Raw genomic sequence first — 26811 nt, 5'->3', positions numbered from 1 at the left:
TCTGGAGAGGGGCTTTTGACAAGGGCCTGCAGGGACAGGACAAGGGGGAATGGCTTTAACCTGACAGAGGGGAGATTGAGATGAGATCTTAGGTGCAAGTTCTTGGCTGTGAAGGTGCCGAGGCGCTGGCACAGGTTGCCCGGAGAAGCTGTGGCTGCCCCATCCCTGGCAGTGTTCAAGGCCAGGTTGGACAGGGCTTGGAGCAACCTGGTCTAGTGGAAGGTGTCTCTGCCTGTGGCAGGGGGTTGGAACTGGATGAGCTTGAAGGTCCCTTCCATCCCAAACCATTTTGTGATGCTATGATAAGATCATGGTTCAGTTCTCTTCTCTGGGAGCTGAGGGAGTCCACAACCCTCATATGAATTGTGAGCTCAACAGGAGGGAAATAGGGCTCCAGAGATGATGTGGATGCAGCAAACCCAGGTTCACCCCAGCAGCTCTCGCAGGTATGCTGCCACCGGGCAAACACTTTCCCCATGATGGCAAGACAGCTCAGAGCTCCGAGCAGCACAACCCTTACTCTTTCTAAGGAGGTGCTGGTGACCAGGACTTGTCCCCACGGTATGGGGGTGACAGGCAAACGCAGGCATAGCAGGACTTTGTGCATGGTTTATATCAGCTGGAACGAACAACGTTGTGGGAAGATGCTGGGGAAAAGCCCGAACCGCACGGTTTCCAACTCAAAGCACAAACCGAACAGACACTTGGTTTGCCATCATTGCTTACACAGAGCAGCTTGGAGAAAACTCAGCTGGAAGAGGCACCGCTCTCCTGGTTTGTGCCACCGAAGGCTGTGGTCCATGGGGTCCCATCCCTCCCCGTGTTCTGCAGGTTTGGGGCCGGGCGTGCCCTGGCCACGGGCACTGGAAGCGGCTCCACCATGGCGTGCGGACCCGCTTCCCATCATTAAATAGACTCTTCTATACAATGTACAAGGAAATGCAAACAGTCCCTCCAGCCACCTGTCCGGTGGCCCCTGGGAACCCCCACGCAGCCCCCCACTCCTAGCAGTGGGTAGCAGGGTCCAGGTCCCCATCACGACATGCCGCCCGTGGCCGGCCATCCTTGGAGGGGCTGATGGACAGATACACGGACCTGCTGGCAGCCGTGGAGCAGAGCTGCCGAGCCAAAGGGATCTTCAGCCACCCTCGGGGATGGCCAGGTCCCCCCTAGCCCCTTCCATTCACCAGATGCCTCCCTTCTTCAGAAGACCGATGAGACGATGCTAAAGACACGAGCGGCTGCAGGAGGACGGGGACAGGAAGGGCAGGACGGCGAGGCAACAGGAGACACAAAAGCCAGCTCCTTTGCAATGCTCTCCCTCTTCTCCTTCCCCACCCCTTCTGCTTCCCTCCTTCCACCCCTGCTCTCACTCCAAGCACAGCTTCACCAGGTTGGCCTGGACCTTGGCTTGGTCCACAGCATCCAGGAGGTTCTTGGCATCCACAGCCAGGGTGTGGGAGGCTGTCAGCATCTGCCGCTTGCACTCCTCGCTCAGCGAGGTGATGGCGTTCTGCTGCGCCAGGCGCATCTTGTTGATGAGATCAGCCAAGTCCTTGTTGAGCAGCTTCTGGGTCCCCTCAATCTGACCGTGACATGCAGAGGTTACAGACAGGGGTGCCACCAGCACATGACCCCATGCCAGATCCCTTTCCCTCCTCCCTGGACCTACCTCAGTGCGGGAGGCAGCGGGCAGGACAGGCAGGATCTCATCAACACTGCCGATCAGCTTTCGCAGAGACAGGCCCACATTCTGCCAAGGACACCAAGGAAGAGCAGGACATACTGGTCACTCTCAATATTGACCCAAGGACCCAATGGAGGAGCAGGGCATGCTGGAAACCCTCCCACCATTGACCCAAGGATCCAAAGGAGGAGCTGGGAATATTGGAAATGCTCCCTCCTACATATGCAAGACCTGCCTGATATCGATGCTTGGTGGGAACCACTCAGCAGACTCATTCCCAACTCCCCTATTCCCCATAGAAGCCCTGATGTTGTCCCCTCTCTGTCCTTACCTTCACCACGAGGATATACCCCTCTGGGGGCAGAAGGCCGATCTCGTTCTTCAGCTGCAGCACAGCCCGCACCAGGTCCATGACATTGCTGTACACCATGTCATCTGTGCGGTCCAGGTTGGCAGTGGGGGCTGGGTGGATGGACTGCTGCGGAGCAGGGACACAATAGGATAAGATGGACCGAGGGGGCAAGGAGGGAAAGACCAAGACCTATGGGGAGCCCTGGCCAGACCCATCCACCTCCCACCCATCACCCTGATGCTGCTGGATCTCTGACCCCACAGGGCCTTGGGTAGTCAGAAAAGTGCCATCCTGCAGATGCAGGGGGATGATGGAGGTAGAGGAGGCAGAATGAGGCTGTAGAGATGGAGGAGGAGGACCGGGACCATGGTGGCCGGTCCAGGGAGGTCTTACCTGTGCCCCAAGTCTTGGAGGCTTCTGGGGGGGCCCCGTGAACTCCGCTATGCCATCAGTAAGGGAAAGGAAGGAGAGTCACTCCAGCTGCTCCCAATGATATGAGGACATGATGCAAAACCCCTGGGACCTGTGCCACATCCCACACCGCCATGCAGCAGTATATCCTTGACCCATCCTGGCTGTTCCAGCTCCCTGCAGGGTCAGACCACCCTGGACACCCATGCCTGGGACAAGCAGACCCCCCACGCCAGGGCAGGCAAAGCTGCTCTCCATGATCTGGGATTTCTTTCATGGAGGAGCATAAAGCTGGGAAGGATACAGCCCTGAGGCTCAGTGCAGGGCTCCCCACATGCAGCCCCAAAGCGGGTGCTCCTGGGTGGACAGCCCCACTCCCTATGCATTTGTGGGCACTCACTGTAATCCATCTCCTTCTCCGGGAGCAGCTGTGGGGGGAAGAAACAGCAAATAAGAAGCACAAAGTCCTGGCTGGAAGCATCGCCATCCCCTCCCAGGGCTTCTGGTGAGCAGCTCCCCACCACCAGTAACCCCATGGACATTTGCAGATTCATCTTCCCAGTGCAAAGGGAATATATGTAAGTATTTATCCTCCTTCCATGCCAAAGCAAATGAGGATCTCCAGACACCCCTAAAAGAAGGCGGCCCTGCACCCAAATAAACCCTAACCTGGCTTCTCCAGGGATGGCACTACTCACCAGAGGAGTGTTGTTGTTCATAAACACTGTTGGGTCCTGCAAAGGGGGAGAAGCTTTGTGAGAGGTGTGGAAAAAAGGAAAAATAGAGGAAAAAAGGGATTTTCCTGATTTCTGGGTGACTCACGGAACACATCACAGGAATACATCTCTGCAGGGTCTGGGAATGCGGGAGGGGAAGGGGGTTTATGCCTATTGCTGGTCCCATCTCCATCCCACCCCATCACTCCTATCTGCTCCCTGCTTGCTCCTGGGGCACCAGAAACTCAAACTGCTGCTCAACCCCCCTGGAAGCTTAATTCAAGGAGCTGTGTGCAGCCGCTCAGGGCAGAGGGGAGCTCTGTGCAAGTTGATTGAATAAAGATTTTCAACCTCCTTCCAAGCCTGTTTCACCACCAGCTGATGCATTAGTCACGTGTTAGCTATCTTCAGTCCTGGTTTCAAAAGCATTATGAAATCTCATTAAGACGTGATTGAAAGCATTTAAGTTGCTCATGTCTCAAACTACCCACTTTGAAATGAAGTAGCTCCATGACATCTTTACCAGGGGTGCAAGAGGTTTGGCTGCTGGAGGAGGTGTTCCTCCAAGGAAAACCAGGTTTTCCAGCCATGAAGAGCAACCTCATTGCCTGCAGTGGCTCTTCAACCACCTTCACAACGGTGCAAGAGCTGGGACCCCCCAGCTTGTGGCCACTCACCAGGGACTTCTCCTCCTGCCGCAGCCACTGGTAGTCCTCCACCATCTGCTTCTGCTGCTTGTCCAGGACCTGCCGCATCTTCAGCCTCTCCATCTCCCAGAGCTTCTGCGCCTCCTCCCTGCTGCTAGGACGGAGGAAGTCTTCCTCCTGGTGTGCAGAGACGGTGGTGATGGGGGGCCTCAAGGAGCCAGAGTCCCCCACCCCTCAGTTTTGGCACAGGAGCCAGAGCCCCACTCTGCGCATGCAAGCCATGCGCCAGATCCCAACAGCCATGAACACCCAATCTGGGGAGCACTTGGGTTTCCAGCAAGGAGAGGAAACTACCGGCTGGCCCCACATTTCCCACCACCGCATCCCAGCCACCCTAGGAGCAACTCATCATAGAGGCACTCAGCAACGTGGCTGTCTTAGCATGACAGGCAGAGCATCACAGGATGCACCCCAATACCCAGCTTATTCAGGGCTAGAATAGCCAAGCTTAGGCTACAAATCACCAGTGGCATTTAAGGTGACAACACCGAGCAGGAGGAGCTGACCCAAAGCCCCAAGGAGTGGCAGCCACCTCTCCCCTGCTTGGGTTTGGGAGACACCGTGCCAGCCACTCATCCACCAACATGCCTTCACCGGGATGTGCGTGCAAACATGCAGAGCATGAGGCTGGAGACACCCTGGAGCCCTTCACAGGCTTGATCCCTCCAGCCCACAAACAGCACCCATGGGGTGACAGGATTTGTCCTTCCTACAGCAAGATCAGAAGCAACACAGAGCTTGAAGCGTTGGAGGCAGCAGCATGAAGCAGCGTGTGGTGCAGCAAGCATCCCTCCTGCGAGGTCCCTGGCATGCGTGGGATGAGGCCACCCAGGACCAGGATATCCTCTGGATGCTGCTGGATGGGGGGATCCCTCTCTTACCCTCATGCTGTGGCGCTTCAAGACGTTGTGGCGGTTGAGTGGTGGGGTGTGCAGGGAGTTGGCTGGAGACTGGTACTCGATGGGGCTGGTGAGCGTAGGGGAGCTGGCACACAGACCCTCGGGCACCTGCGGGCGGGCAGCGGGGAGTGCAGGCACAAAACAGGGCCACGGAGGGTTAGGTTAGTGCGGACAGACAGATGGACAGAGCATACAATGTGGGGGAGAGCAGCTTTGGCACCAGCAGCAGCCTCTGCCCATCTGCGCTGCAGGAATCAGGACATTCCTCTCTGCTCAGCTCTTCCTTACTCTGAGCATGGGCTTGAGACCTTCCGCACTGCTGCTGGACCCCTATCCAGCCGCAAAAGAACACCCAGAATAGTTCATAGGATTATGGAATGGTTTGGGTTGGAAGGGACCTTAAAGCTCATCCACTTCCAACCCCTGCCATGGGCAGGGACACCTTCCACTAGACCAGGCTGCTCCAAGCCCTGTCCAACCTGGCCTTGAACACTGCCAGGGATGGGGCAGCCACAGCTTCTCTGGGCAACCTGTGCCAGGGCCTCACCACCCTCACAGGGAACAACTTCTGCCTAAGAGCTCATCTCAATCTCCCCTCTGTCAGGTTAAAGCCATTCCCCTTTGTCCTGTCCCTACAGGCCCTTGTCAAAAGCCCCCCTCCAACTTCTTGTCAGCTCCTTTAGGCACTGGAAGCTGCTCTAAGGTCTCTCCAGAGACTTCTCTTCCCCTTCACGCAGAACAAGCCCAGCTCCCTCAGCGTGTCTCCATAGCAGAGGTGCTTTGGTCCTTGGAGCATCTTCATGGCCCTTCTCTGGACTCATTCTTGAGAGCTGGACCCAGACACTCCAGGGACCAGCACTGGTCCTTGCAGAAGCCAAATTCAGACCAGGTAGCATCAGAGCCTCCTCTCCTCTCAGTCCTATGTACAAACTAGCTGATGCCAAGCCTGAAAACCCTCCTTCCCTGGGATGAGAGCCTATGCCAGCTCCAAGGGGCAGACAAAACAAGGGTCAGGCAGGGCAGGACAGGGCTGAGTCCCCAGCAGCACAGTGTCCTGCTGGCAAGGTGGCGGGAGGCACTTGGTGATGGTGTGGAGCACCTTGGATCCCCCAAAGCCATGAGCCCACGAGGGCCTGGGCTCCAGACAGGGTTTTCTGGTGTTGACCCCTTGTTTATGTCCCTGAGGAATGCTTTGGCTGTGCCACCTTACCTGGAACTGCAGCTTGGGAGCCAGGAGGTTGCTCTGGGGTGGTGGCTTGTACCTGGGTCTGCTGGGCTGCAAGGGGCAGAGGAGGGAGAAACTCATGGTGGGTGCGAGCCCACAGAGGTCCCCCTTCTGCAGCACCCACCAGTGGGCTGAGGCACAGAGATGAACCTGCCTGCAAGGGCTCTGCCCTCTGCTCACCTTTGGAGGTGGCTCCTGGAAGGATGGTGGCTCCATGATTTTGGGAGGCCGGTGGCGGTTGTTCCTCTCCTGGTCCTTGGCCAGCTCCTTCTCCATCAGGTAAATGTCACTGCACGGGGGGAGACGGAGAGAGACAGACCCCGGAGGGTGCTTTGCCACATCTCCCATACCCCAGAGATTGAGGATGCTTGAGATGGATGGGCCATGGAAAACAGAAGGGAGCAAGGAGGGATGGGAAGAGCGAAGGGAGAGGACTGGAAGGACGTAGCTTGATCCTGGCTGGCCACACCAGCATCACGAGGACTCCCCTGCAAGACCCCTCCATGGGAAGCAAAGTGTTTCCACTTCAGCCCAGGCACCACCACCCCCCGAGGCAGGTGGACTCAAATGGTCTCAACACTCCTTTGAGTTCAGGCTTGGCCAGGAAACTCCAGACCCAGAATCTCACCCAGCTTCATTTTCTCCTTCACCCACTTGCCCATCCCTCCATCAAACCGTGCTCCCCCCAGCCCGTCATCATCATCAGTCCCCTGCCTTCCCGCTCACCTCAAGCTGCAAACCAAGTCCTTGAACTTGGGCCTTTCACTGGGGTCATAGTCCCAGCAGCGCGTCATGAGTGTGTAGAGGACGGGTGGGCAGAGGTCGGGCTTGGGCAAGCGGTCGCCCCTCTCCAGCACCCCTATCACATCCTTGTTCTCCAGCCAGAAGAAGGGCTGCTTGCCATAGCTGAGGATCTCCCACATGCACACGGCTGTGGGAGCAACATGAGCAACCTCAGATGGGGATCTGGTGACAGTGTCATGCTTTGCTGTGTGACTCCAGGTCATTTGGCTCCTTGGCCATCCTGATAGGGATGGACAGACAGACACCAGGGGCCGTGGGATGGGCAGACAGGCAGCAGGATGGATATTTGCAGGGAGTAGAGTTTAACTCAGTCCCACAACATCCTGAATTCACTGAAGGAGGAGGAAGCACCTAGCGATGGTTGAGTTGGAGGAAGCTCTGCCCAAGGAGCCCTTTCTGCAAGGGCAAGGCTGGGATAACCCCCCTGCTCCAGAGCAGGATTTGTCCCATTTCAGTGAGACGATGCCACAGGAGGTGGATGAAGCCCAGGACCCCACTCTGTCCCTGTCCCACCACGCTCCATCCCTGTCCCAACCACGCACCAAACATCCAGACATCACTGGCCGTCGTGAAGCGTCGGAAGTTGATGGACTCGGGGGACATCCACTTGATGGGGAGGCGAGTGACAGATGCTGGAGGGAGAGGCAAGACAGTGGCAGTGCTCAGAGCAAGAGGGCACAGTAGGGAAGCCAGATCTCAGCATAGTCTCTGCCCCAGCCCCTTTCTGTTGCAGGGAGTCCCTCTGTGTGCCAACTCTGCTGCCTGCTCTACTCTCACAGGGTTGGAGGAAGCCCCAACCCCATCACACAGCTCTTACCTTTATAGTACTCCTCATCCTCAATGTACCTGGAGAGCCCAAAGTCTCCCAGCTTCACACATTCTGGGGAGGCCACCAGGATGTTCCTCACAGCAATATCCCTGCAAGGAGAGAGACCCTTGGCTGGGGAGAAGGGATGGAGAAGGGATGGAGAAGGAGAGCTCACACCTGGACAACCAACTCGCCTGGCTTCAAAAAGGGTCTGCAGCAAAGGGTGCTGCCAGCCTCAGCCTCTGCCTGCTCCTGCTGCCCACCTGCATGTCCCCCATGGCTCCTGCCTTCCCTGCTATTCCAGCATCCTGCCCAGCTCCTTTTCCCTCCTGCCCTACCTGTGCACACAGTTGATGGCTTCCAGGTAGGCCAGAGCTTTGCTGATCTGCAGCGCGTAGAGGATGAGCATGGGCACAGCGAGGCAGTGCTTGTTCTGCTCCAGGTACTGCCCCAGCTGCAACAGGACAAGCAACAGGGACTGAGCAGGGGCAGGAAGGGTGGCAGGGGGACAGGATGGGCTCCAGTGGCAGAGCCCCACTCACCTCCCCATAGGGATAGAGCTCCATGATGATCCAGGTGGGCTCCTCTTCCGCTATGCCAATGAGCTTCACAATATGGGGATGATCCAGCTTCTTCATCAACACTGTGGAGAAACCATGTCAGCCACCCTGCAATGGGGGGACTCCCCTCTTCAGGAGCCCCAAACTCTGTCCTTGGGGTGGAGGGGCAGGTCTCTGCCGTGAAGCTGAAGACAGAGCAGGAGGAAGTCCCAGTAACAGCCCAGCACATCCTCAAAGGGGTTGGGGCTCCTGGTTTCCAGCTTGTGGATTTCCATCCAGGTGATGGATGGATCCAGCTTTTCTCCCTGCCCCTGTAGCTATCCCTCCCATTAACCAGGTATTTTGGACACCAGCCCTGTCACAGGGGCTAGGGCATGGGCCGCCTCCCTCCTGCCCTGTCCTGCATTGCATTCCCAAGCAGGGATCAGATGATGCCAGGACACGGTTTTGTCTCTAACACCCCACCACTGCAGTGCTGCAAACACCACACTGGTCCTCTGCCCCGCTGTGTGAGCCCTGGTGGGGATCTGAGCAGGCTCTGACCCCCCTGAAGGGCATACCCGCTTCACTCAGGAACTTGTCCTTGTTCTCCGGGCTGCAGTCCTTCTTGCAGGTCTTCACAGCCACGTTAATCCGCTCCCCTTTCTGCAAGGAGAAGGCAGGGTGATGGCTGCGTTACCCCACTCCCCCCAGCCATGGAGGATGCAGGCAGGGCAGGGAGAGGGCAGGACGCTCACCGGGGTGGTATAGATCCCCTCGTAGACCTCCCCGAAGAAACCTTCTCCAAGGATCCTGCCCAATGTGACGTCCTCCCGGGAGATCCCATAGTGCTGGACTTCACGGACAGGAAAACAGGGCAGAAGTGGCAGTGAAGCTGCCTGTACCACTGCCCATTCCATGGGCAGAGCCCCCAGGCTAAGCGGGAAATGATGGTGATCTCTGGGTACCCATCCTCCCATCACCCCCTCAGCAAGGACCCATAAATCCTGCCTCATGGCACAAGGGGGGATCCCAGCTCCTTCAGCCCCTCATGGTGGTAGACCAGGCAGTGCAGGTGGGGATGGGATGGGAGGTTGGGGTGGGCAGGAGGAGGTGGGAGGGCTTGGATAAGATGGTGATGGGCTTAAGAGCACCCAGGGGGGTGGCACCTACCTCCAGACCTCGGTCTTGAGGACTCATCAGGGATTTCGCAATAAATATCAGAGTCTGGGGCAAGAAGGAGGTTGCAGGCAGGGATTCAGGCAGCTCACTGGGGTTCTTGCATCCCAGTGGAGTCCGACCACCCCACAGACACCATGGCCTTTGGGATGCCAGCCTGGCCCTCCCCTAGGATGCTCAGCTGCATCTTGACCCCCCAAGCAAAGGGCTGGGGGTGTCCATCTCCACCAGACCCCCAAATCCCTGGACACTGTTGTCCCACAGCCCTGCCGGCATCCCCTGGGCTGATGAGAAGGGAGGAGAAGAGCTGAAAACTCACCCATGCTCATGCTGTCTGACAGTGTGGACTGCCTCTCCTCCAGGTGCCTGTGGGGCAGGAGGAGGTCGGGGTGAGGGAGCAGAATAGGGGGCAGGATGAGGTCCCAGCCCTGCTCTGGGGCCAGGCGGTACTCACGGGGCTGGGATCTGTGGCAGGCTGATCCTCTTCTCCCGCTCTGTGGAGAAGACAACAGACAGTCATCTCCCAGCCACCCCATCACAGCCTGATGGCGGCTGGGCCCCCCTGCAATGCCTCGACCACATGTGCAGTGAGTTTGGCGGGTCTTAGCTGGGGTCACTCCAAAGCCATGGGTGATGCTGTGGCCATGGAGAGTGTGGATTGGGGACACAAAGAGAGACCCTGCTGGGTCAGTGTCCCCCAGGGTGCTCACCTCGCCTGGGGAAGATGATGAGGGAGGTTTCCAAGTCCCCTTGCAGCCGGCAGTAGCCATCAATGAGGTCAGCCATGTTCTCCGCCTCAGCCAGAGAAGCTGTCTTGATAGCCAGGGACTGGGGGAGATGGTAGGGAGAGGGGAGAGGTAAGCCCAGGGCTGGGGCAGGAGGATGCTGGGATGAGGGACAGCCTCCCCTCAGCCGAGGCTGGAGGCAGGACCTCTCTCAGTGGAAATGGAGGCATACACCAAGTCCTGCCTGGCCCGCAGGGATGCGATGCCACCCCACAGCACCAGGGAATCCCCCATCCCAGCACCCCCTCAGCTCCCTGGGCACCCTCCCAGTGCCTCCTCACCTGGGGGGTGCCACTGAGCCCCAGCTGCAGCACAGCCCGGCCCTCTTCCACACTGGAGCACTTGATGGACTTGATGTGCTTGAATTCAGCCAAACACGTGGGCTGGGGAGAGGGGCAGAGCGCCGGCATTGGCTTTAATCACCAGTTTAAGAGCAGCCAACCCCACTCCCCAGCGAGCACACAATGCACGCCCATACCTTGGCCTCCTTGCTCGTCATCTGCCGGATGCCCTTGGGTCCAATGACCAGGTCCACTGTGATGTTCCACCCTTGCTGAGGGTAGAAACAGAGGGAGGATGCAAATTTGGATGGGAAGACACCAAAAGCCAGTTTTCCCCTCAGCGTGCTGCAATGTGTGAGCCACCCTGGGGGAGAAACAGCTTCCCAGAGGAACTTAAAGAGAGGATGGTTTGGAAAGCGGATGGTGGATGGTACAAGGCAAGGAGTCGATTGCAGGTGTTCTTCCTCCTCCTGGCCCCGAAGGGGTTCCCAGCACTCCTGGGTTGCCACCGTCTCACCCCAAAGGGGTTCAAGCAAACTTCAGGCACTGGCTCATATACCCCCCAGGCTTGGTCCCCTGCATGTGGAAGGTCCCCAGAGCCCCCACCACACCCCCAGCTCCTCTCAGCTCACAGCATCCTCTGAATAGAAGCCCCCAGAGCCTTCCCCACAGGGCCCCCTATGAGCTGGGGGTGGCCAAGTCCCCATCCAAGTGTGGGAACCACGGCAGGGAGCAGTCCACAGCAGGGTGGCTTTGTCCACCCATCCCATCCCACCCCATCCCATTGATCCCATCCCACCCGGCAGACTCACGATGAGCTCGCAGCGATAGCTCTCCTGGTCGATGTTGGCGAAGCTGGCGAGGGTGTGGAGGAACTTGAGGATGCATTCCTCCTCCCGCAGCAGTGCGTACTGCTGGAAGGTCTGCTGGATCATCTTCCGGAACTGCTTGGGCTGCGGGCACAGCGGCCGCTGGGAACACCGGGCACAGGCCGGGCACGCAGCGGGAATGTGGGGTGCAGAGGGTGCACGTGGACACAAGCACACATGGACACATGCACGCACACAGTCATATGCATGCATGCGTTCACCTGCAGATGTGAACCTGCATCCATGCACATCCACACGCACGTGCAAGCCAGGCTGCCTCCGTGTGTGTGTGCTCCCTTACAAGTACACAAGTGTGGGCAGATGAGCATGCATACGTGTGTGCAAACATGGCCACGAGTGTGCATGCATACATACACATGCATATGTGTGTGCATACAGGTGCATCATCACATGTGAGCACATGTGCCTGCATGCATGCAGCATACATATACATGCACATATGCACATGCATGCACATACACCTTCACGTGTGCAGACATGCCTATACACATACACACACATGCACACGGGTATGTGCATGCAGACACATCATCACGTGTGTGGGCACAACCGCACGTGTGCACAAGTGCAGGCAGATACACGCACACGTGCAAATCTGTGCTTGCACTTTGAAGTATGCACACGAGCACCCCCAGGCAGGCCTGTGCACGCTCACCACCCTGCAGCCATGCACCAGCCTGTACGTGCCCACACACAGTCCTCACCTTCAGGTTCTCCTGCATCTGTCTGGGGAAGAAGAGATCCAGACCCACCTCCTTCCTGGGGAGCAGAAACCCCCCATGCACATTAACAGCCCTGTGGGACCCCTGCTCCGAGTCTGCAGAGCAGTTGGGGGGATGCACCAAGGAAAGTGGGTGCTGAGGGGGAATAGGGTGCTCTCAGGGAGAAATCACCCCCACAGATCAGGGTGAAAGGTTCCCATCTCCCCTTCTGTGCACAGGGCAGATGGCTGTGGGAGGATGAGGAGATGCACAAGGGTGAGGAAAGCCATCTGCAGATCCACATCTCCTCAGGATAGGGTGAGGAATTCAGGGATAAGGGGGTTTCTGCCCAGCAGGACAGGCTGTGCCTACTCACTCCAGGAACTCGAAGTTGGATTTCTTATCCAGAGCATTCTGAGGCATGTCCTTATAAAATCTCCTGTGAGAAGGGAGGGACATCAGAGATCCACCTTGTGCTCGCATCCCTCCGCCACGTCCCCCCACCATGGCAAAGAAAGAGCTGGAAACTCCTTTCTCCTGCAAAACCCTTCACAGCCCCACTCCTGCATCCTCCCCAGCCCCCCCGCTGCGGGAGATGGGTCAGGACAGAGCGAGGTACGTACCTGAGCTCGAGGCAGCCCAGCTGCAGGGCCATGCCTTCGCTCACCTTGCTGGCGTAATTCTGCATGTACTCGCTCCGGAGCTGCCGAGGAGATGAAGGAGTCAGGAAGTGGAGGGGATGCTCCCAAGGGATGCTGGCAGGGATGCTGACAGGGGATGATGGCAGCGGATGCTCCCAAAGGATGCTCACAGGGCCCATGCCCTTCTGCATCCCGCACTGGGATGCAGTAGGGACAAGAAAGGGGTGAAGGGGTTGGAACCATCCCTCATGGAGATGCACAGGTCTAGCAAGTGGGATGGGGCCACAGTGTGTGGGTGAAGGCAAATGGGCTATAAGGTTCTTGGGGCTCTTGGGAATCGTGTTTTCTGGGTTGGAGAGGAGGAAACACCCTCCTGGAGCTGATGGGTGGCTCACGGGGGCTGCAGAGCAGACCTGGTTGGGGCTAGGAGACCCCCAGGGTCACCCCTGACCTGCTGGTAGAAGTAGAGCAAGGTGGTCCTGTCCTCTTTGAAGCGCTCTATGAAATCCTCTGGCAGATAGCGGATCTGGAGGTCGTACCTGGCAACAGGAGAGCCCCTGATGAGGACCAGGCTGGAGGAGCTTTCCGTCTAAGGGGACTTGGGTTTGGGACACAGAAAGGGACAGCACCACGACGGGTCCTACCTCCATTCGGCCTCCAGGTGCAGGCACTCGTACTTCTCCTGCACCTCACCCACCGTGAGGTCTGGGTGCAGCCAATGGATCTCATCCGACTTCACATGCTTCAGCCGCAGCCCATAGCACTCGGCCAGCTTGATGTCAGGCCCGATGCGGCCACTCACCAGGATGGACCTGATCACCTCCTGAGGTGGAAAGGAGCAGGGCTGAGACCCAAACATCCCCAGCCAGGCTCCAGAGGAGCTTTGGAAAGCAGGAAAATGAGCAGGAAATACAGCACAACTGCAACAGAAATGTCCCTGGAGTGAAAACACAGCCCTGGGACACAGCCACCTGCCCCAGTGGTATCCATGCAAAGCCTCCAAAGATGCCTCCTTCTTGATCTGCAAGAGCCCACAGCCTGAACATAGAATCACAGAACGGTTTGAGTTGGAAGGGACCTTAAAGCCCATCCAGTTCCAACCCCCTGCCATAAGCAGGGACACCTTCCACTAGACCAGATTGCATCTCCCTTGGTGGACACCATCCTTGCATCACCCAAACACAGAGTCAGCTCTGGTCCCCAGTGCTCACACATCTACCCCCAGCTGGGATGCCACAGCGTTCCAGGTAGGAAGGATGAGGAGCACATTGCTGGCCCAGCACCACCGTGTCCATGATGGAAAGGCACCAATATCACCTTCACTGTACTCCCAGCCCCACGTCTGAACAAGCACAGGGCAGATGTTGGGTGCAGAAGTCCCAGTGGGATGGGCAGAAGGACCTGGGTTCTGGCTGGCAGGACAACAAGAGCTGCTGCTGGCCACAGAGCTGGGTGCTTTTCACTTCCCATGGCTGCCAGAGATGGCCAAATTTTCTGTGTCCTCCAGGTTTTGGTGCTTCTCAGCCACAGGGCTCTGGAGGCCACCAATGCCATGGGAAAGGGCGTCTGGAAGGGAGCTATCTCTGATGCCAGGTGGAGAAAACAGCCTCCCAATCCCTGCCCTATCCAACCCCCTGCCCACCTACCCGGATCTCCGTTGTCACAGGGCACTTCACCAGCTTGAAGTTCTTGCCCATGTTGAAGCTGTTGCTGTAGAAGCAGACCTTGAGGATGCGCATCTCCTCCTTGTCCATCTCCAACGTCCCCATGCCTATGGTGGCCTCCAGCGTCCCAGCCAGGCTGCGGGAGGAGCTGCTCCGTGGGCGACCCAGCGCCTCGGGGATGGTGGACATCCTCAGCACACCCGGGGTGCTAGGAGCTGAGCATCCCTTCCCTGCGGGAGAGACCGTGGGGAGTCACCCCTGGGGTGGGGAGAGGAAGGGAGGGGAGAGGGAGAGTGGGATGGGAACAGGAGGAACACCCCAGGGAGGTGGGGAAGGGAAGGGATGGAGAGGTGGAGATGGATGGAAATGGATGGAGATGGACAGAGAAAGTAAAGAAAGAGAGAGCGTGACAAAGGGTGTCCTCCCTTTTGCTGCACCCCTTGGCCATGCATGGCCACTGCCACCACCAGGACCCCTCATCTCATCTGAGATGAGCTCATCTGAGCCAAACCTTGTGTCCTTGTCACCTCCAGAGCAACACCTCTGTGTCCCCATCACCAACAAAGCAACACCTCTGTGTCCCCAGCATCTCCAAAGCAACACCTCTGTGTCCCCAGCATCTCCACAGCAATACATATGTGTCCTTGACACCTCCAGAGCAACACCTCTGTGTCCCCATCACCCCCAAAGCAACACCTCTGTGTCTCCAGCATTCACCATTTTCTCCCCCACACATGAAACCTGGGTGAAGGTTTCAGGCTGCAGCTTCCCATCACAGACACCTGCAGCTGCAGTTCACCATTGTGACCCCTCAAGCAAGCTGAATTTAGCAGAGAGCTTTGGAAAAAAACAGTAAAAAGCACAATGAGGCAAGCAAACAGTTCCCTTCTCCCCTGCAAGGAGGATACTGATTTATATCGATTTGTTCTTTTATTTTTAGAGGGATAAAACCCTCTGAACCCCAGAAAATGTCATTTAAGCTGGAAGGGAAGAGGCTTGAGTTCTCCCTCTGCTGAGAATAACAATTAATGTGACATGTTGTTGGAAGATCCAAATGGATCCAAAATTATCCTCTTTGTGTGGCTTTTCCCTGCAAGCTGGGCAGGGCTGGCACGGAGGAGGGTTTGCTCCAGGTGGCTTTCTCCACCTCTCTGGACATGCACCTGGCTAAGGCCAGGCAAACTCAGCTCACATAACCCCCAAGGAGGAAAGGAGCTTGTCCCAGCCCGGCCACTGGCTTCTTGGGAATGCACAGGGCTTTGCAAGGACTGAAAACCAGCCAGTGCAGATAGGAGCATGGGCTGGATCCAGGTCTGCAAAGAGCTGCTCCGAAGTGATCTTTATGGGGCATGAAATCAACAAGAAAGGTGGAAGTTCACCCATTAGGGTGCTCCTCAGCTGGAGCCCCACCTGAGCTCGGGCTTTGGGTTACTGATTAAACAGCTGAGAAGCTGTTTGCAAACCGGAGCGTTGCAGCTCGTGTGTCACGCCAGGTCCGCCACACGGAAATGTCTCAGCATGGTACAGAGATTCCTGACAGGGCTGGAGGCAGTTTAAAGCCATTCCCCCTTGTCCTGTCCCTACAGGCCCTTGTCAAAAGCCCCTCTCCAGATTTCTTCTCAGCTCCTTTAGGCACTGGAAGCTGCTCTAAGGTCTCCCTGGAGCCTTCTCTTCTCTGGGCTGAACAAGCCCAGCTCTCTCAGCCTGTCTCCATAGCAGAGGTGCTTTGGCCCTTGGAGCATCTTCATGGCCTCCTCTGGACTCGCTCCAACAGCTCCATGTCCTTCTTGTATTGGGGACCCAGAGCTGGATACAGGACTGCAGGGGGGGGTCTCATTAGAGCAGAGCAGAGGGAGAGAATCCCCTCCCTCGACCTGCTGGTCACGCTGCTGGTGATGCAGCCCAGGACACGGTTGGTTTCTGGGCTCAAGTGCACACTGCTGGGTCGTGGTTAGCTTCTCATTGACCAACAGGCAAACAGGATCAGAGCATCCTTCACCTCACTCATGACAACACAGCCCAGCCTCACTGCCAGCTGCCTTGGCACTGGACCTCTACAAAACCAAGTGGGAGATGGCAAGAAAAACACGCAGCAAGGAGCTGATAGCAGGAACCTTTCCCCAGCCTGGCCACCGAGGTTTTCTCTCCCCATTCCCCCATTTCCCCTTCCTCTTTGGCTTTGCACCATCATTTGCACAGCGCTTAAAGGCAGCTCCACTGTAATTACAGCCCGGCACAATCCTGCGCACTCACGGGATGCTGTGTGCTGCCTCCCGCAAGCTTTGGCTTTTTAAAGCAACTCTCCTGAGTCACTGCCCTAAAAATAAGCGTGGCGTAGCCTGGCACTTTCAGGTCTGTACGAAGGGGTTTGCTGGCAGCAGTGCAACATGTGGATGGTGCAGACTTTGTTTTCCAGGTTTCTCTGAGGGAACAGGGAATGAAGCTCTGCATCCCCATGGCTGCGATGGAGCATCGCTACGACAGCAACGGGATGCTGGGATGTTAACCCTGGATCTGAGCAAGATTCAGGCCAGCAGCGAGTCCAGCCACACCGATGGTCACATGCAAGTGAGTTCATACGCATCTCACACCTGGTTCGGGGGTTTGTTTCACAGCAGTGTCTCAGCTGCACAGGGAGGACTGTGCAGCAACCCACATCCTTTGCAGAACACCTCGATGGTCAGCTCTCTGCAGGTGATGCTCTTTTTAGCCAGGACCAGTTCTCGTGCAGGCTGCAAGGGCTGGCTGAAGTGGGGATGATCAGAGCACCCCCTCTCCCCGTCCTGTCACCAGCCATGCCGGTGAAGATGAGGCCATCCCTGCAAGCAATATCATGGATGCTCCATCCCTGAGTGACGCCAGCCCACAGACTGCATCCACACTGCGGCTGTCCAGCACTGCAGTGTGCTAGACAAGTGTTTCCAGTTCAACCAGGCTCAACCAGCAACAGGGTCAAGCAAAGCCAGCAACTCCCCCATCCCAGCTCAGCAGCACGCACCGAAACGCCTCCCTTCAGGCTTTTCTGCAGCTCTCGCTGCTCTGCAGCAGAAGCAGAACCCGAAGAGCTTCTCCTCCCAGAAATATCTAAAATAAAGGTATTGCCGCTAAATAGCTCAAAAATGAACTCTGCGTCCCCTGGGTTTCAGCGGGGACGTCCTGGTGGGTGGTGGAGTGCGATGATGGCCCAAGCCAGCCCCGGGGGGGGAGGGGGAACCCAGGTCTAAGCTGAGGGAGCAGTGACTGCCTTCACAAGTGTGCTGGCATTTCTCAGGGCACACAGACCAAAAATACTTTGTTTTGTCTCCCTTTCCTCACTTTCTGCTTTCTTCCTCCAGCCCCATTTCCACAATGTGTCCCCGCACACTCTCGGTGAGCCCATGGGGCCAGGACAAGGGATGGATGTCTTCTCTATGTCCCTACCCTGATGAGTGGGATGCAGGGAGCATCCTGTAGGAAGCATCCCTGACCATCACAGCCAGAGACAGACAGGACTGGAGGCAGCTGGCATAAGCAAGGGCACATCCTGTGTCTCAATGTCCCCTCAAGCCCAGCATGGACAATGGGGGATGGCTCCATCCCTCCAGACGAGCAGCCCCCAGCCTTGTAGTCCCTCCATGTGCCGAAATGCCCAACCCAAATAAAGGCAGGAATGCAGTAAAGGCAATGCCTGCACCCTGCCTGCACCGTGGCTGCACAGCTCCTGGGGGCATATCCCTGTGCCATTTGGCTGGAGGGGACATGTGTCCCATATGGACCTGGCCATACTCTGCCTCTCAGCTTTGGGGCTGGAGAAGGGGCCATGGCCACAACCTGAGCCCCTTGTACCTCCACCCTCTGCCCACTCACCTCCCCCCTGGCATGGGGATGCTTTCACGGGACCCTGTCTCTGTCCTCAGCGGGCACAGTCCTGTCGGATGTGTGACACAGCCCCAGCCACACACATGGGGATGGAGGAGCCCGTGAAACGAAACTGAGAGCTTGCACTGCTGCCACCACCACCAGCATCCCCTTCTGCAGCCTCTGCGTCACCCCCGGCAGCTTCCATTGTGGGTGACACCACGAAAGGTCCCCATGGCTGCCCAGAGCCACCTCGCATCCTGTGCTCCGGCACAGCCCTGGACCAGGGAGCTGTTCCGGTCGCTCCCATGCTCTTGGAAAAGTTTGGTGCCGCGGGTGCTGCTTCCTCCAGCCCTACCCAACACGTACCTGTGCTGGCAGTGAGGGTGTCCCACCGAAACCCCACCGAGCTCCTTGCCCACCTCAACGTGACGAGTTTGCACGTGCTCAGCTCTCATCCCACCTCCCCGAGGCGAGGGTCTCAGTCCCACCACCGCCCCCCATGGCACCCAGGGGAGGGGGAGCGGGAGGAAAGGCAGCGCTCACAGCGAGGTGTGCGTCCCCACGCCGAGCCCGCGCTGACGGAGCTGGTGCTTCCTGCTGCGGCTGCAAGTGTGCACAGAGGCATTTGCGCAGCACCCAGCAGGCCGGGACCCCAGGCTGGGTGGTCCCAGCAGGGCGGTGGATGCAGGCAGCAGGTGGAGCTGGCATCTCACATCCCCTTCCTCTGCAAAGCCCAGAGCCTGCGTCCCACTGAGCAAAGCACAACCCCAAAGCGGCTGTGCCAAGGGAAATCCAACGTGAGGACATGCAGGGAGCAGGGGATGGGGTGACCTGAAACTTACCCTGACCACCAAGGGGGGTCTCAGCTGCCAGATCAGCCCATGGGGTCCATCACCTCTCATACCAGGACCTGGCACATCCCACCCCAAACCATGCTGCCCCTTCTTTTGCAGCCACCAAGATGGATCCAGGCTCCATGCAAGGAAAATACACCCTCAGGAGCAACCCTGTCATGGGGACTCCAGCCCAGACTGAGTCACCCCAGGAAGCAGCATTCCTCAATGGCAGGCGACAGCTAAGGCAGGGCACAGCAGGCCCTTCCCTATCTATGCAGGTATTTAAATGACTCATTACTTTATTGCTCAGGTTCCCCGAGTAACAGAAACGTTCTCACCATGTTTGGCACCTACAGCACCATGCTCCAGCCCTGCTTCAGCCCTGAAACCAGGGAGTTTCCACCACGTTACTAGGAGCAGGGATGGGTGCTCTCCAAGAGATCGCTGCAGTGGTCCACCACGCTCACAGACTTGTGTCTCATTCCCTATTATTTACCCCAAACCTGCCGTGCCCAGGTCCCATCCATCATTTCAGCCCTGTCCCCAGCGGGCAGGGGGAGCAGGTTTTTCCCTCCCTGCTGCAGACCCTGGCTGACAACACAAAAATGCAGCGTGTGGCCTCAGGGTGCTGCTGGGACCTCTGCAGTGGCTGGGAGATGAGCTTGAGCCAGACATGAAACTGCCATGGGTGTAATGACACTGCCCTGCTTGCCATGCCACAGCCTGCTCGACCCCAGACCCGCTCCCTTGCACATCCCATCCCTGTCCTTCCCCAATACTGGCATTCGGAGCATCTGTCTCCAACATAAGAAGGATGTGGAGCTGTTGGAGTGAGTCCAGAGGAGGCCACAAAGATGCTCCAAGGGCTGGAGCACCTCTGCTATGGAGACAGGCTGAGAGAGCTGGGATTGTTCAGCCTGGAGAAGAGAAGGCTCTAGGGAGAACTTAGAGCAGCTTCCAGTGCCTAAAGGGGCCAACAAGAAAACTGGAGAGGGGCTTTTGACAAGGGCCTGTAGGGACAGGACAAGGGGGAATGGCTTTAAACTGACAGAGGGGAGACTGAGATGAGATCTTAGGCAGAAGCTCTTCCCTGTGAGGGTGGTGAGACCCTGGCACAGGGTGCCCAGAGAAGCTGTGGCTGCCCCATCCCTGGCAGTGTTCAAGGCCAGGGTGGACAGGGCTTGGAGCAACCTGGTCTAGTGGAAGGTGTCCCTGCCCGTGGCAGGGGTTGGGACTGAATGAGCTTTAAGGTCCTTTCCAATTTAAACCATTCTGTGATTCTGCCATCCTGTGACTTCAGGGGATGTGAGGACGGCAGCAGGGAGCATGGTCCAGCAGTGGGAGCTGGCTGGGGGGCACAAGGACAGTCCCAGTGCCCCAGTTCCCAGCCCTGAGCAGGCAGCACTGGGGCAGGCTGGGGGATGAGGGCTCCTCACGTGATGTGTTTGCAAAGCAAAGGAAGTGACACAGGCTCCGGATGGAGCTGCCTCATGAGGGCTTGCAGCAGGTACAGAGGTGCTGTGCCCTCTGCTAAGGGACCCTGACAAGGGCCAAAACCACCCCAACGAGCACCAACAAGCACCACCAACAACCCCAACAACAACCCCAAAAACAACCAACAAGGCCAACAAGCACCCCAGCCCCATCACATTCCTGCCCATGGGACATCCATATTGCTACAACAGGGGGATTACCCCTCCAGACAGGCACCCCCATTTTCAGACTGGGAAAACCTCCATGTGGTTGGGTTCGGGTGCAAGGCTGGACATGGCCTCACACCCCATTGCCCCCCCATATCCCATCTCCCAATACTGCGACAGCGACCTGCACCCCAACAGCCACTGAGACGATCCCAGGAATTCAAAATAACACCCGGAGAGCTGCCGTCAAAGCCCACGCACACAGCTCAGAGGGAGGGGGTGACTCAGGCACGGGGGAAAGATCTCCATGTTCCCAGCACAGAGCAGCACTGTTTGTCTGGAGCCGGGGATGGGACGAGGCAGGACCATCTGGGGAGGAACAGCTCAGCAGGAGATGGGGACAGCATGCTGCTGGCAAAGCCGGTCCCAGAGGTGGTGGGATGCTGGTGCAAGGCTTCCCATCAGGGTGCACCGGCACCCCCTGCCCCACACGTTTTGGACATGGATAACACAGTGCCTGGTCCCGAAGGCAAAATATCCCCCCTGAGCTCCTGCTAACTGCTCCCAGCCACCTCCTCCCCAGGCAACAGAGCCCAGCAGCCACCCCACAGCATTCGATGTGCCCCATGGCTGCAGCGTGGGGAACAGAATCCTCCCCCCCCCACCCCGGTTTCAGATGCAAGGTTTGCTACAATGGTCCCTTCTGGTCTGCACCCCGATGGAGATGTGCCAGAACTGCCTGAGCATTGCCCCACTGCTTATCTGAGCTGCTCCAATTGGGAGCAGTGTGAAAAGACACAACCCCCCAAGTAGCCCCAGGCTTTGCAAGAAGAGGGTTTCACCCTAAATCCCTCATCTGTAACGCCACAAGAGACACAACTCACAACTGAGCCAGCAAACTGTGTTTTATATTCCCCTGCCCACTGCCTGCAGCTGCCAGACACAAAACCGACCACAGACCAGCTCTGAGATCTGGATTCCAGCCCATCTTAGAAACGGACCAAAGCCCCACAGCCCCACAGGGGTGCTACAGTCCCGTATCACAGGGCTCATCCTGGGGTTCCCATTCATTCTTACAAGTAATAATGTAATTACCACTTGGTGCTTGGGCTTTTCCATGTGCATCCACCACCAGAAATGGATCCAACCCTACTACAGGCAAAAACAATGCAACTGAAGCATAAGGAAAAAGGGTCAAATGTGCCAACAACTCCCTACATCAGGCCTGGGAGTCTCTGAAAGCCCTTGAGAGTAGCTGTAGGGGGGATGCTAGAGATGCTTCTGGCACTGGGATGATGCAGGAGGATGGATGGGGCTGAGGCAGCATCCCCATGGCAAGGAGCTGGTGTGGGCTCAGGGCTCAACCTTCCCCACCAAGCCAAACCACCCAAACTCACGCGACGCTGTCAGGCTAAAAACAACCCATGCACAGCATCTAAAGTTTCTCTTCGGGGAAGGGAAACAGCTTTCCAGGAACAGGGTGAGTGTATTTCCCAGTAACCTTTCTGCAGGAGAAGGAAGCAGAGCAGCCGAGAGCTTTGCAGCATCATTTCTGGCCTGGCGGGAAGCATGCTGGTGGGTCTTGGTCGCTAAGCATCCCAGTCGCCAAGCAACCCATGGGAACAGCAGGAGTTGCTGCTCCTGCTTCCCTTTGGGAAGCAGAAGGCAAAGGAAAACAGAGGGTCTGGGGCAGAACTGCCCTATGAGTGAGGCTGGGATGGAGCTGGCATCAGGATGTGCAGTGGCATGCGGCTGGCATCGCCGAACTGAGGTGTCCATCAGGGTCCCTCAGCAGGCAGGGGACTGCTCCTGGGTGCTTGCACTCATTCCACTTAAATTCACCTCAGCTTCATGAAGCAAACTCATCTCCCCCAAAACTCCAGGCTAGGTTGTGGCTTCTTCCAGCAGGAATTTCCAGGGAAGGTGCCAAACTGCAGCTCCTGCAGTGCTTTCCCTGCACCAACCGGGAATTTCAAGCTCCAGCCACTTCTCCGCAGCCTGGAAAAGCCCTCGTCTGGGCTCACACTGCACCGTGATGACTTCTGTGGGTGAAACACAACCAAGCATCAGCTTGGAAGTCACCCCTGAGCCCTGCTTTGAAATTCAATTCCTTTTCCAAACTGCCAAGCTCCGCTATTATACTTGGTAGGCGCGTTAGCAGCTCTGGTGCCACCCATCAGAGAACGTTTTGGGCTGGAAAGGACCTTAAAGCCCATCCAGTTCCAACTCCCTGCCATGGACATCTTGCACAAGACCAGGTTGCTCCAAGCCCCATCCAGCCTGGCCTTGAACACTGCCAGGGGTTGGGCATTTTATGTTCTTGCTCATCAGCCATTCCTAGCACTGCTGCACAGCCTCACAGGAGCCTTCACCACCAAACTGGAACTTTTTTACCCTTTGCAAAGTTTTCAGCCTTTTTCTCATAAAGATAAACCTTTTAAGTATAATTTAAATAGCAAAATAAGGCAGATGACTCTCTGAGGTACCTTCAACCCTCTGCTCGCCTGGCACGCGCTGCAGAAGAAGCAGCTCAAGCCAAAATGGGACGTTTATTCCCCTCAAATTCACCCGAATTGGTTGATTTCTGATTATTTTTTTTCACCAGGAGGTCCCTGGTTTTTGACCTCGAGGTTTTCTTTTGATTTGGACCAGGGCAGCAGGTCCCAGGAGTTCATTTCACAGCACCCATCTCAGTGCAGGGCCAGTGCAGTGATGCTCTCACTGCTGGAGCTGGTTCAGCATCCCAGGCTATCTCTGCAAGTGGAAGGTTTGGGGATGGTGGGGGATTTCCCATCTGAAATCCCTTTGTGCTTCAGTCTTCACAGATAAAACCAGACAGTAAAATGCCCCAGTTTCTGCCAGGTGGAAATTCCCAGTCGGCTGGAAGCGGCCCCAGCAGGGCCCCATGGGGACAGGCCAGATCCTGGCAACCCAGGCAGGTATTTTGCCTCTGGCTGTAGCGGCAGAGGGAGGCGAAGGCAATCCCCCTTCCTCCCTTCCTCTGCCCTGCTGTGGGTCAGAGCAGAGAGGGGAGCCCCAGCCCGGCCCCAACCAGCTCTCCCCCAGCTCTAACTCAGCAAGTGCTGTACAGAGAGGGGGAAAGGAAAAGCCTCTGTGGGGCTGAGCACTGCGAAGGGAAGAGATGGTTTTCTTCACAGAGGCCTGCAAGGGGTATAGCTGGGCAAGGGCAACAGGGTGTGCAGTGTGGAATGGTGTGCAGCATGGCAGGGTGTGCAACAGGGCACAGTGTGCAGCGTGGTCAGACATGCTGCATGGCTGGTCACGCAGTGTGGCTGGATGTGCAATGTGGCTGGACGTGCAGAGTAGCTGGATGTGCAGAGTAGCTGGATGTGCAGTGTGGCTGGACGTGCAGTGTGGCTGGACGTGCAGTGTGGCCCGCTGTGCAGCAGCTTGCACAAGGCTCAGAGGCAGAGCACCCCATGCAATACTTGCTGGAGACAGCTTAGGATGCAAGACCAGGGTTAGGTTGCCCATGGCAGTGTTTGGGCTGAGGCTGGGTGGTGGAGCTGGGAGCCAAGCGGGACCAGTACCAGGACTCTGTGCCAGGGGGGGACATGAGCAGGGAACAGGCAGAGCTCTCCTCCATCAACAAACAGGGCCAAGATGCTGAAAACCTCCATGGACATCACCTCCCGTCCCCATGGCAGGGCATCACCGTGCAACTCTTCACTCTGAGCAGCAACACGACACTTCTAGAGATGAAATAACTCACACCCTGAACCCTGCTCGTGCTGTCAGGCAGCTCTTCGCTCATACACGCTGGGCCTCCCAGACGCATGTGAATCTGCAGCACTTCCTTCCCTGCACAGCACCTTTCTGCACAGCGGGGCCATCCCGGTTCAGCCCAGTGCACCAGCTAATCTGCCTTACTGGCGGTGGTAACCAGGGAGAAGCTTCCCTTCACCTGGGACGTGGCTGCTGGGTTTTTCCCTGCGGTAACCTAAGTTCTGTTGAAACTATTTGTTAGCACCAGCAGAGCAAACCGCCCCGAAACAAAAAGCCCAGCCGAGCCCTGCGAGGTTTCCCCGGGGGCTGACGGGAGCTGCACTCCAACATGTCGTCCTGTTCCTGTTCCCTCTTTGAAACCGCTTCCCCAAATGGAGCTGGGTGGCCTCGCTGCGATGCCACCACAGCCACCAGCCCTCTCCCTCCATGCCCCATCCCAGGGGAAAACACAGCCATGCCAGAGGGATTGCCACCCCTCGGGAGGATTTTCCATAGGAAAAACCTAATTTACCCCTGTGGCTGCTCAGGGAAAGGTCTCCCTGAGTTTTTTGTGCCAGGCATCCCAGGTTACACCCCTGCTGCGTGCCAGGATGCCTCGGTGGAGGAGACGTGGGTATCACATGAGGTCTGCCACCACTGCAATATGAAACACAAGCAAGGCTTTGCACGAAAGGTTCCCAGCTCTGTCTACCCCTCATGAGTAATAACTCTGCCAGGGAAAAAGCAAAATGATTCAGACACTGCTTTCCCTGCCCCCAGCGCCTGGAAGAGCCTTTATGCTGAACATTAATAATAGCTGAGCACGAAGGCATGGAAACGTAGAGCCCGAGGACAGTGGCACTTGTGGCCCTGTGCACCAGACCCTTGCACACACGTGTGTCTCATTAGTGTGTGCAAAGCACCACTGGCAAAGGTGAGGGTATGCTTCCCATGCACATCACCACCATGCACCATGTGTACATCCCTGACTGTCCTTTGAGATGCTGTGCAGCCCCTGTCCCCTGCAGCTACTGCCACCACCCGCTGCCCCACACGTCCCCTGCTGTCCACTGTTCCCCAGGCACATATGCAGCCAGGTCCCTCGCAGCTCTTACCGCTCTGACTCTCAACTATGCCCTTACAGACAAGGCTGTAACCGGGGCTGCAGACTCCAACCCGAAGGATGATCTGCATCCCAATGCTGCCGTTCCCTGCTCGGCACCAGGAAGCTCGCAAGTGCCTGGTTTTGGCTCCAGCTATGAGGAGCTCTCATCACAGCATCACGGAGGTGAACTCACAGCATCCCCCTGGCCTTTGTCATGTGGCTGATGCCAGCAGATGCGATGGTGGGGACAGGGCTGTTCCTGGGGTGTTCCTGTGCCCTGGCAAGCCCCAATGTCATGCCTTCCTCAGGCTTCCTCCAGCTCAAAGAAGGGGTATGTGATAGATGCAGTGGGATACTGCACTGGTTGTCCCTTTATCCAACAGATCTCAGGGCTCCAATGGCCACCTTGTCCTTGTGCTGGGCCCAGATCTGGGCCCAGATGGAGGTAGAGGACACTCTTTTGCAGCATTGCCTTGCCCATGAAGCCTGCAGACACCCCATGCTCAGGCCCAGCCACCAGCGCTGACCTCTCCCCACCTCGTTGCCCTATCATCAGTGCCTCGTTCAGCACTGCCCCAGAGCACACATCCATCCTTCCCCGGGTGCTGCATGTCACCCGCTCCCCACCAACTCCTGGGACAGTCCGAGCCCCACACAGCACCTCCAAGACTCCCAAATCCATTCCAATCTATGCCCATAGGGTCAGACATCCCCTGGATGTCCTTGTCCCGCGGGACCTGGCAGTGGGGCCGCCGTTTCCAGCTGGGAGATGTGGGGCAGTTACCCAGCCAGGTCTGTGTTAGCGGAAGCAGCGTGTCCCGCTGGGACCATGCACCTCGGCTGCATCGAACCCCAGCACAGAGCTGTTGCATCACCCCCTGGTCTGCAGCGCTCCCGGGCTCCGGCTCCCCCCACCATGTGCCCCCGGGCACGGCGCCGGTGAGCGCAGGCAGGAACCGCCCCGCCGCTGGGCAAACACTGACGCCGGCCGGAGACAGCAGAGCCCGGGCACCTCCCGGCACCCGGTCATGGTGCCCCCAAACTCCCCGGCACGGCGGCAGCAACACACCATGGGCCCGCCGCCCCTTTCCTGCACCTTCTCCTTGGCTCTCCTCCATCTCCCCAGCACCCAAGCGTCCCCCCTAGAGCAGGCGGAGGCTCTCACCTTGGCGGGGGCACCGGAGTCACCGTTGTCCCCTCGGGCCAGCCCCGCTCCTGCGCTGCCAGTGGGGAGGGTGTCCCGATGGGTGCGTGTCCCACGGGTTGGTACCGGTGCTGAAACCACTCCTCCCCGGTGCCTGCTTCCGGAAAGGGCTCACTATGGGTGCCCCCGACGCCGGGACGAGGAGGCAGGAGGTGAGGAAGGCCCGGGACC

At 57.5% G+C, this 26811-nt stretch overlaps 1 protein-coding gene across 1 annotated transcript; it reads right to left on the bottom strand.

Moving 5' to 3' along the window:
* Positions 1–1369: 1369 nt before the first annotated feature.
* On the bottom strand, positions 1370–26811 carry PTK2B (protein tyrosine kinase 2 beta; the record flags this gene model as incomplete). The annotated part of the gene is made up of 31 exons (XM_080615855.1): positions 26602–26811; positions 14272–14519; positions 13270–13448; positions 13077–13164; positions 12608–12687; positions 12361–12423; positions 11988–12042; positions 11206–11346; positions 10591–10665; positions 10394–10495; positions 10038–10155; positions 9782–9821; positions 9647–9693; positions 9322–9375; positions 8907–9004; positions 8730–8814; positions 8152–8252; positions 7948–8063; positions 7619–7719; positions 7344–7433; positions 6724–6928; positions 6178–6286; positions 5983–6048; positions 4755–4880; positions 3844–3990; positions 3149–3184; positions 2851–2878; positions 2433–2479; positions 2019–2162; positions 1673–1753; positions 1370–1585 (listed from the first exon to the last, which is right to left on the bottom strand). The coding sequence occupies exons 2-31, from the start codon at positions 14476–14478 to the stop codon at positions 1370–1372; spliced, it is 3045 nt and encodes a 1014-aa protein (XP_080471981.1). The 5' UTR covers positions 14479–14519; positions 26602–26811.

Source organism: Psittacula echo (assembly GCF_963264785.1).
Source record: "Psittacula echo genome assembly, chromosome: 4".
NCBI lineage: Eukaryota > Metazoa > Chordata > Aves > Psittaciformes > Psittacidae > Psittacula > Psittacula echo.
The sequence above is the reverse complement of the archived record's forward strand: the minus strand, read 5'-3'. Positions and strand labels throughout refer to the sequence as shown.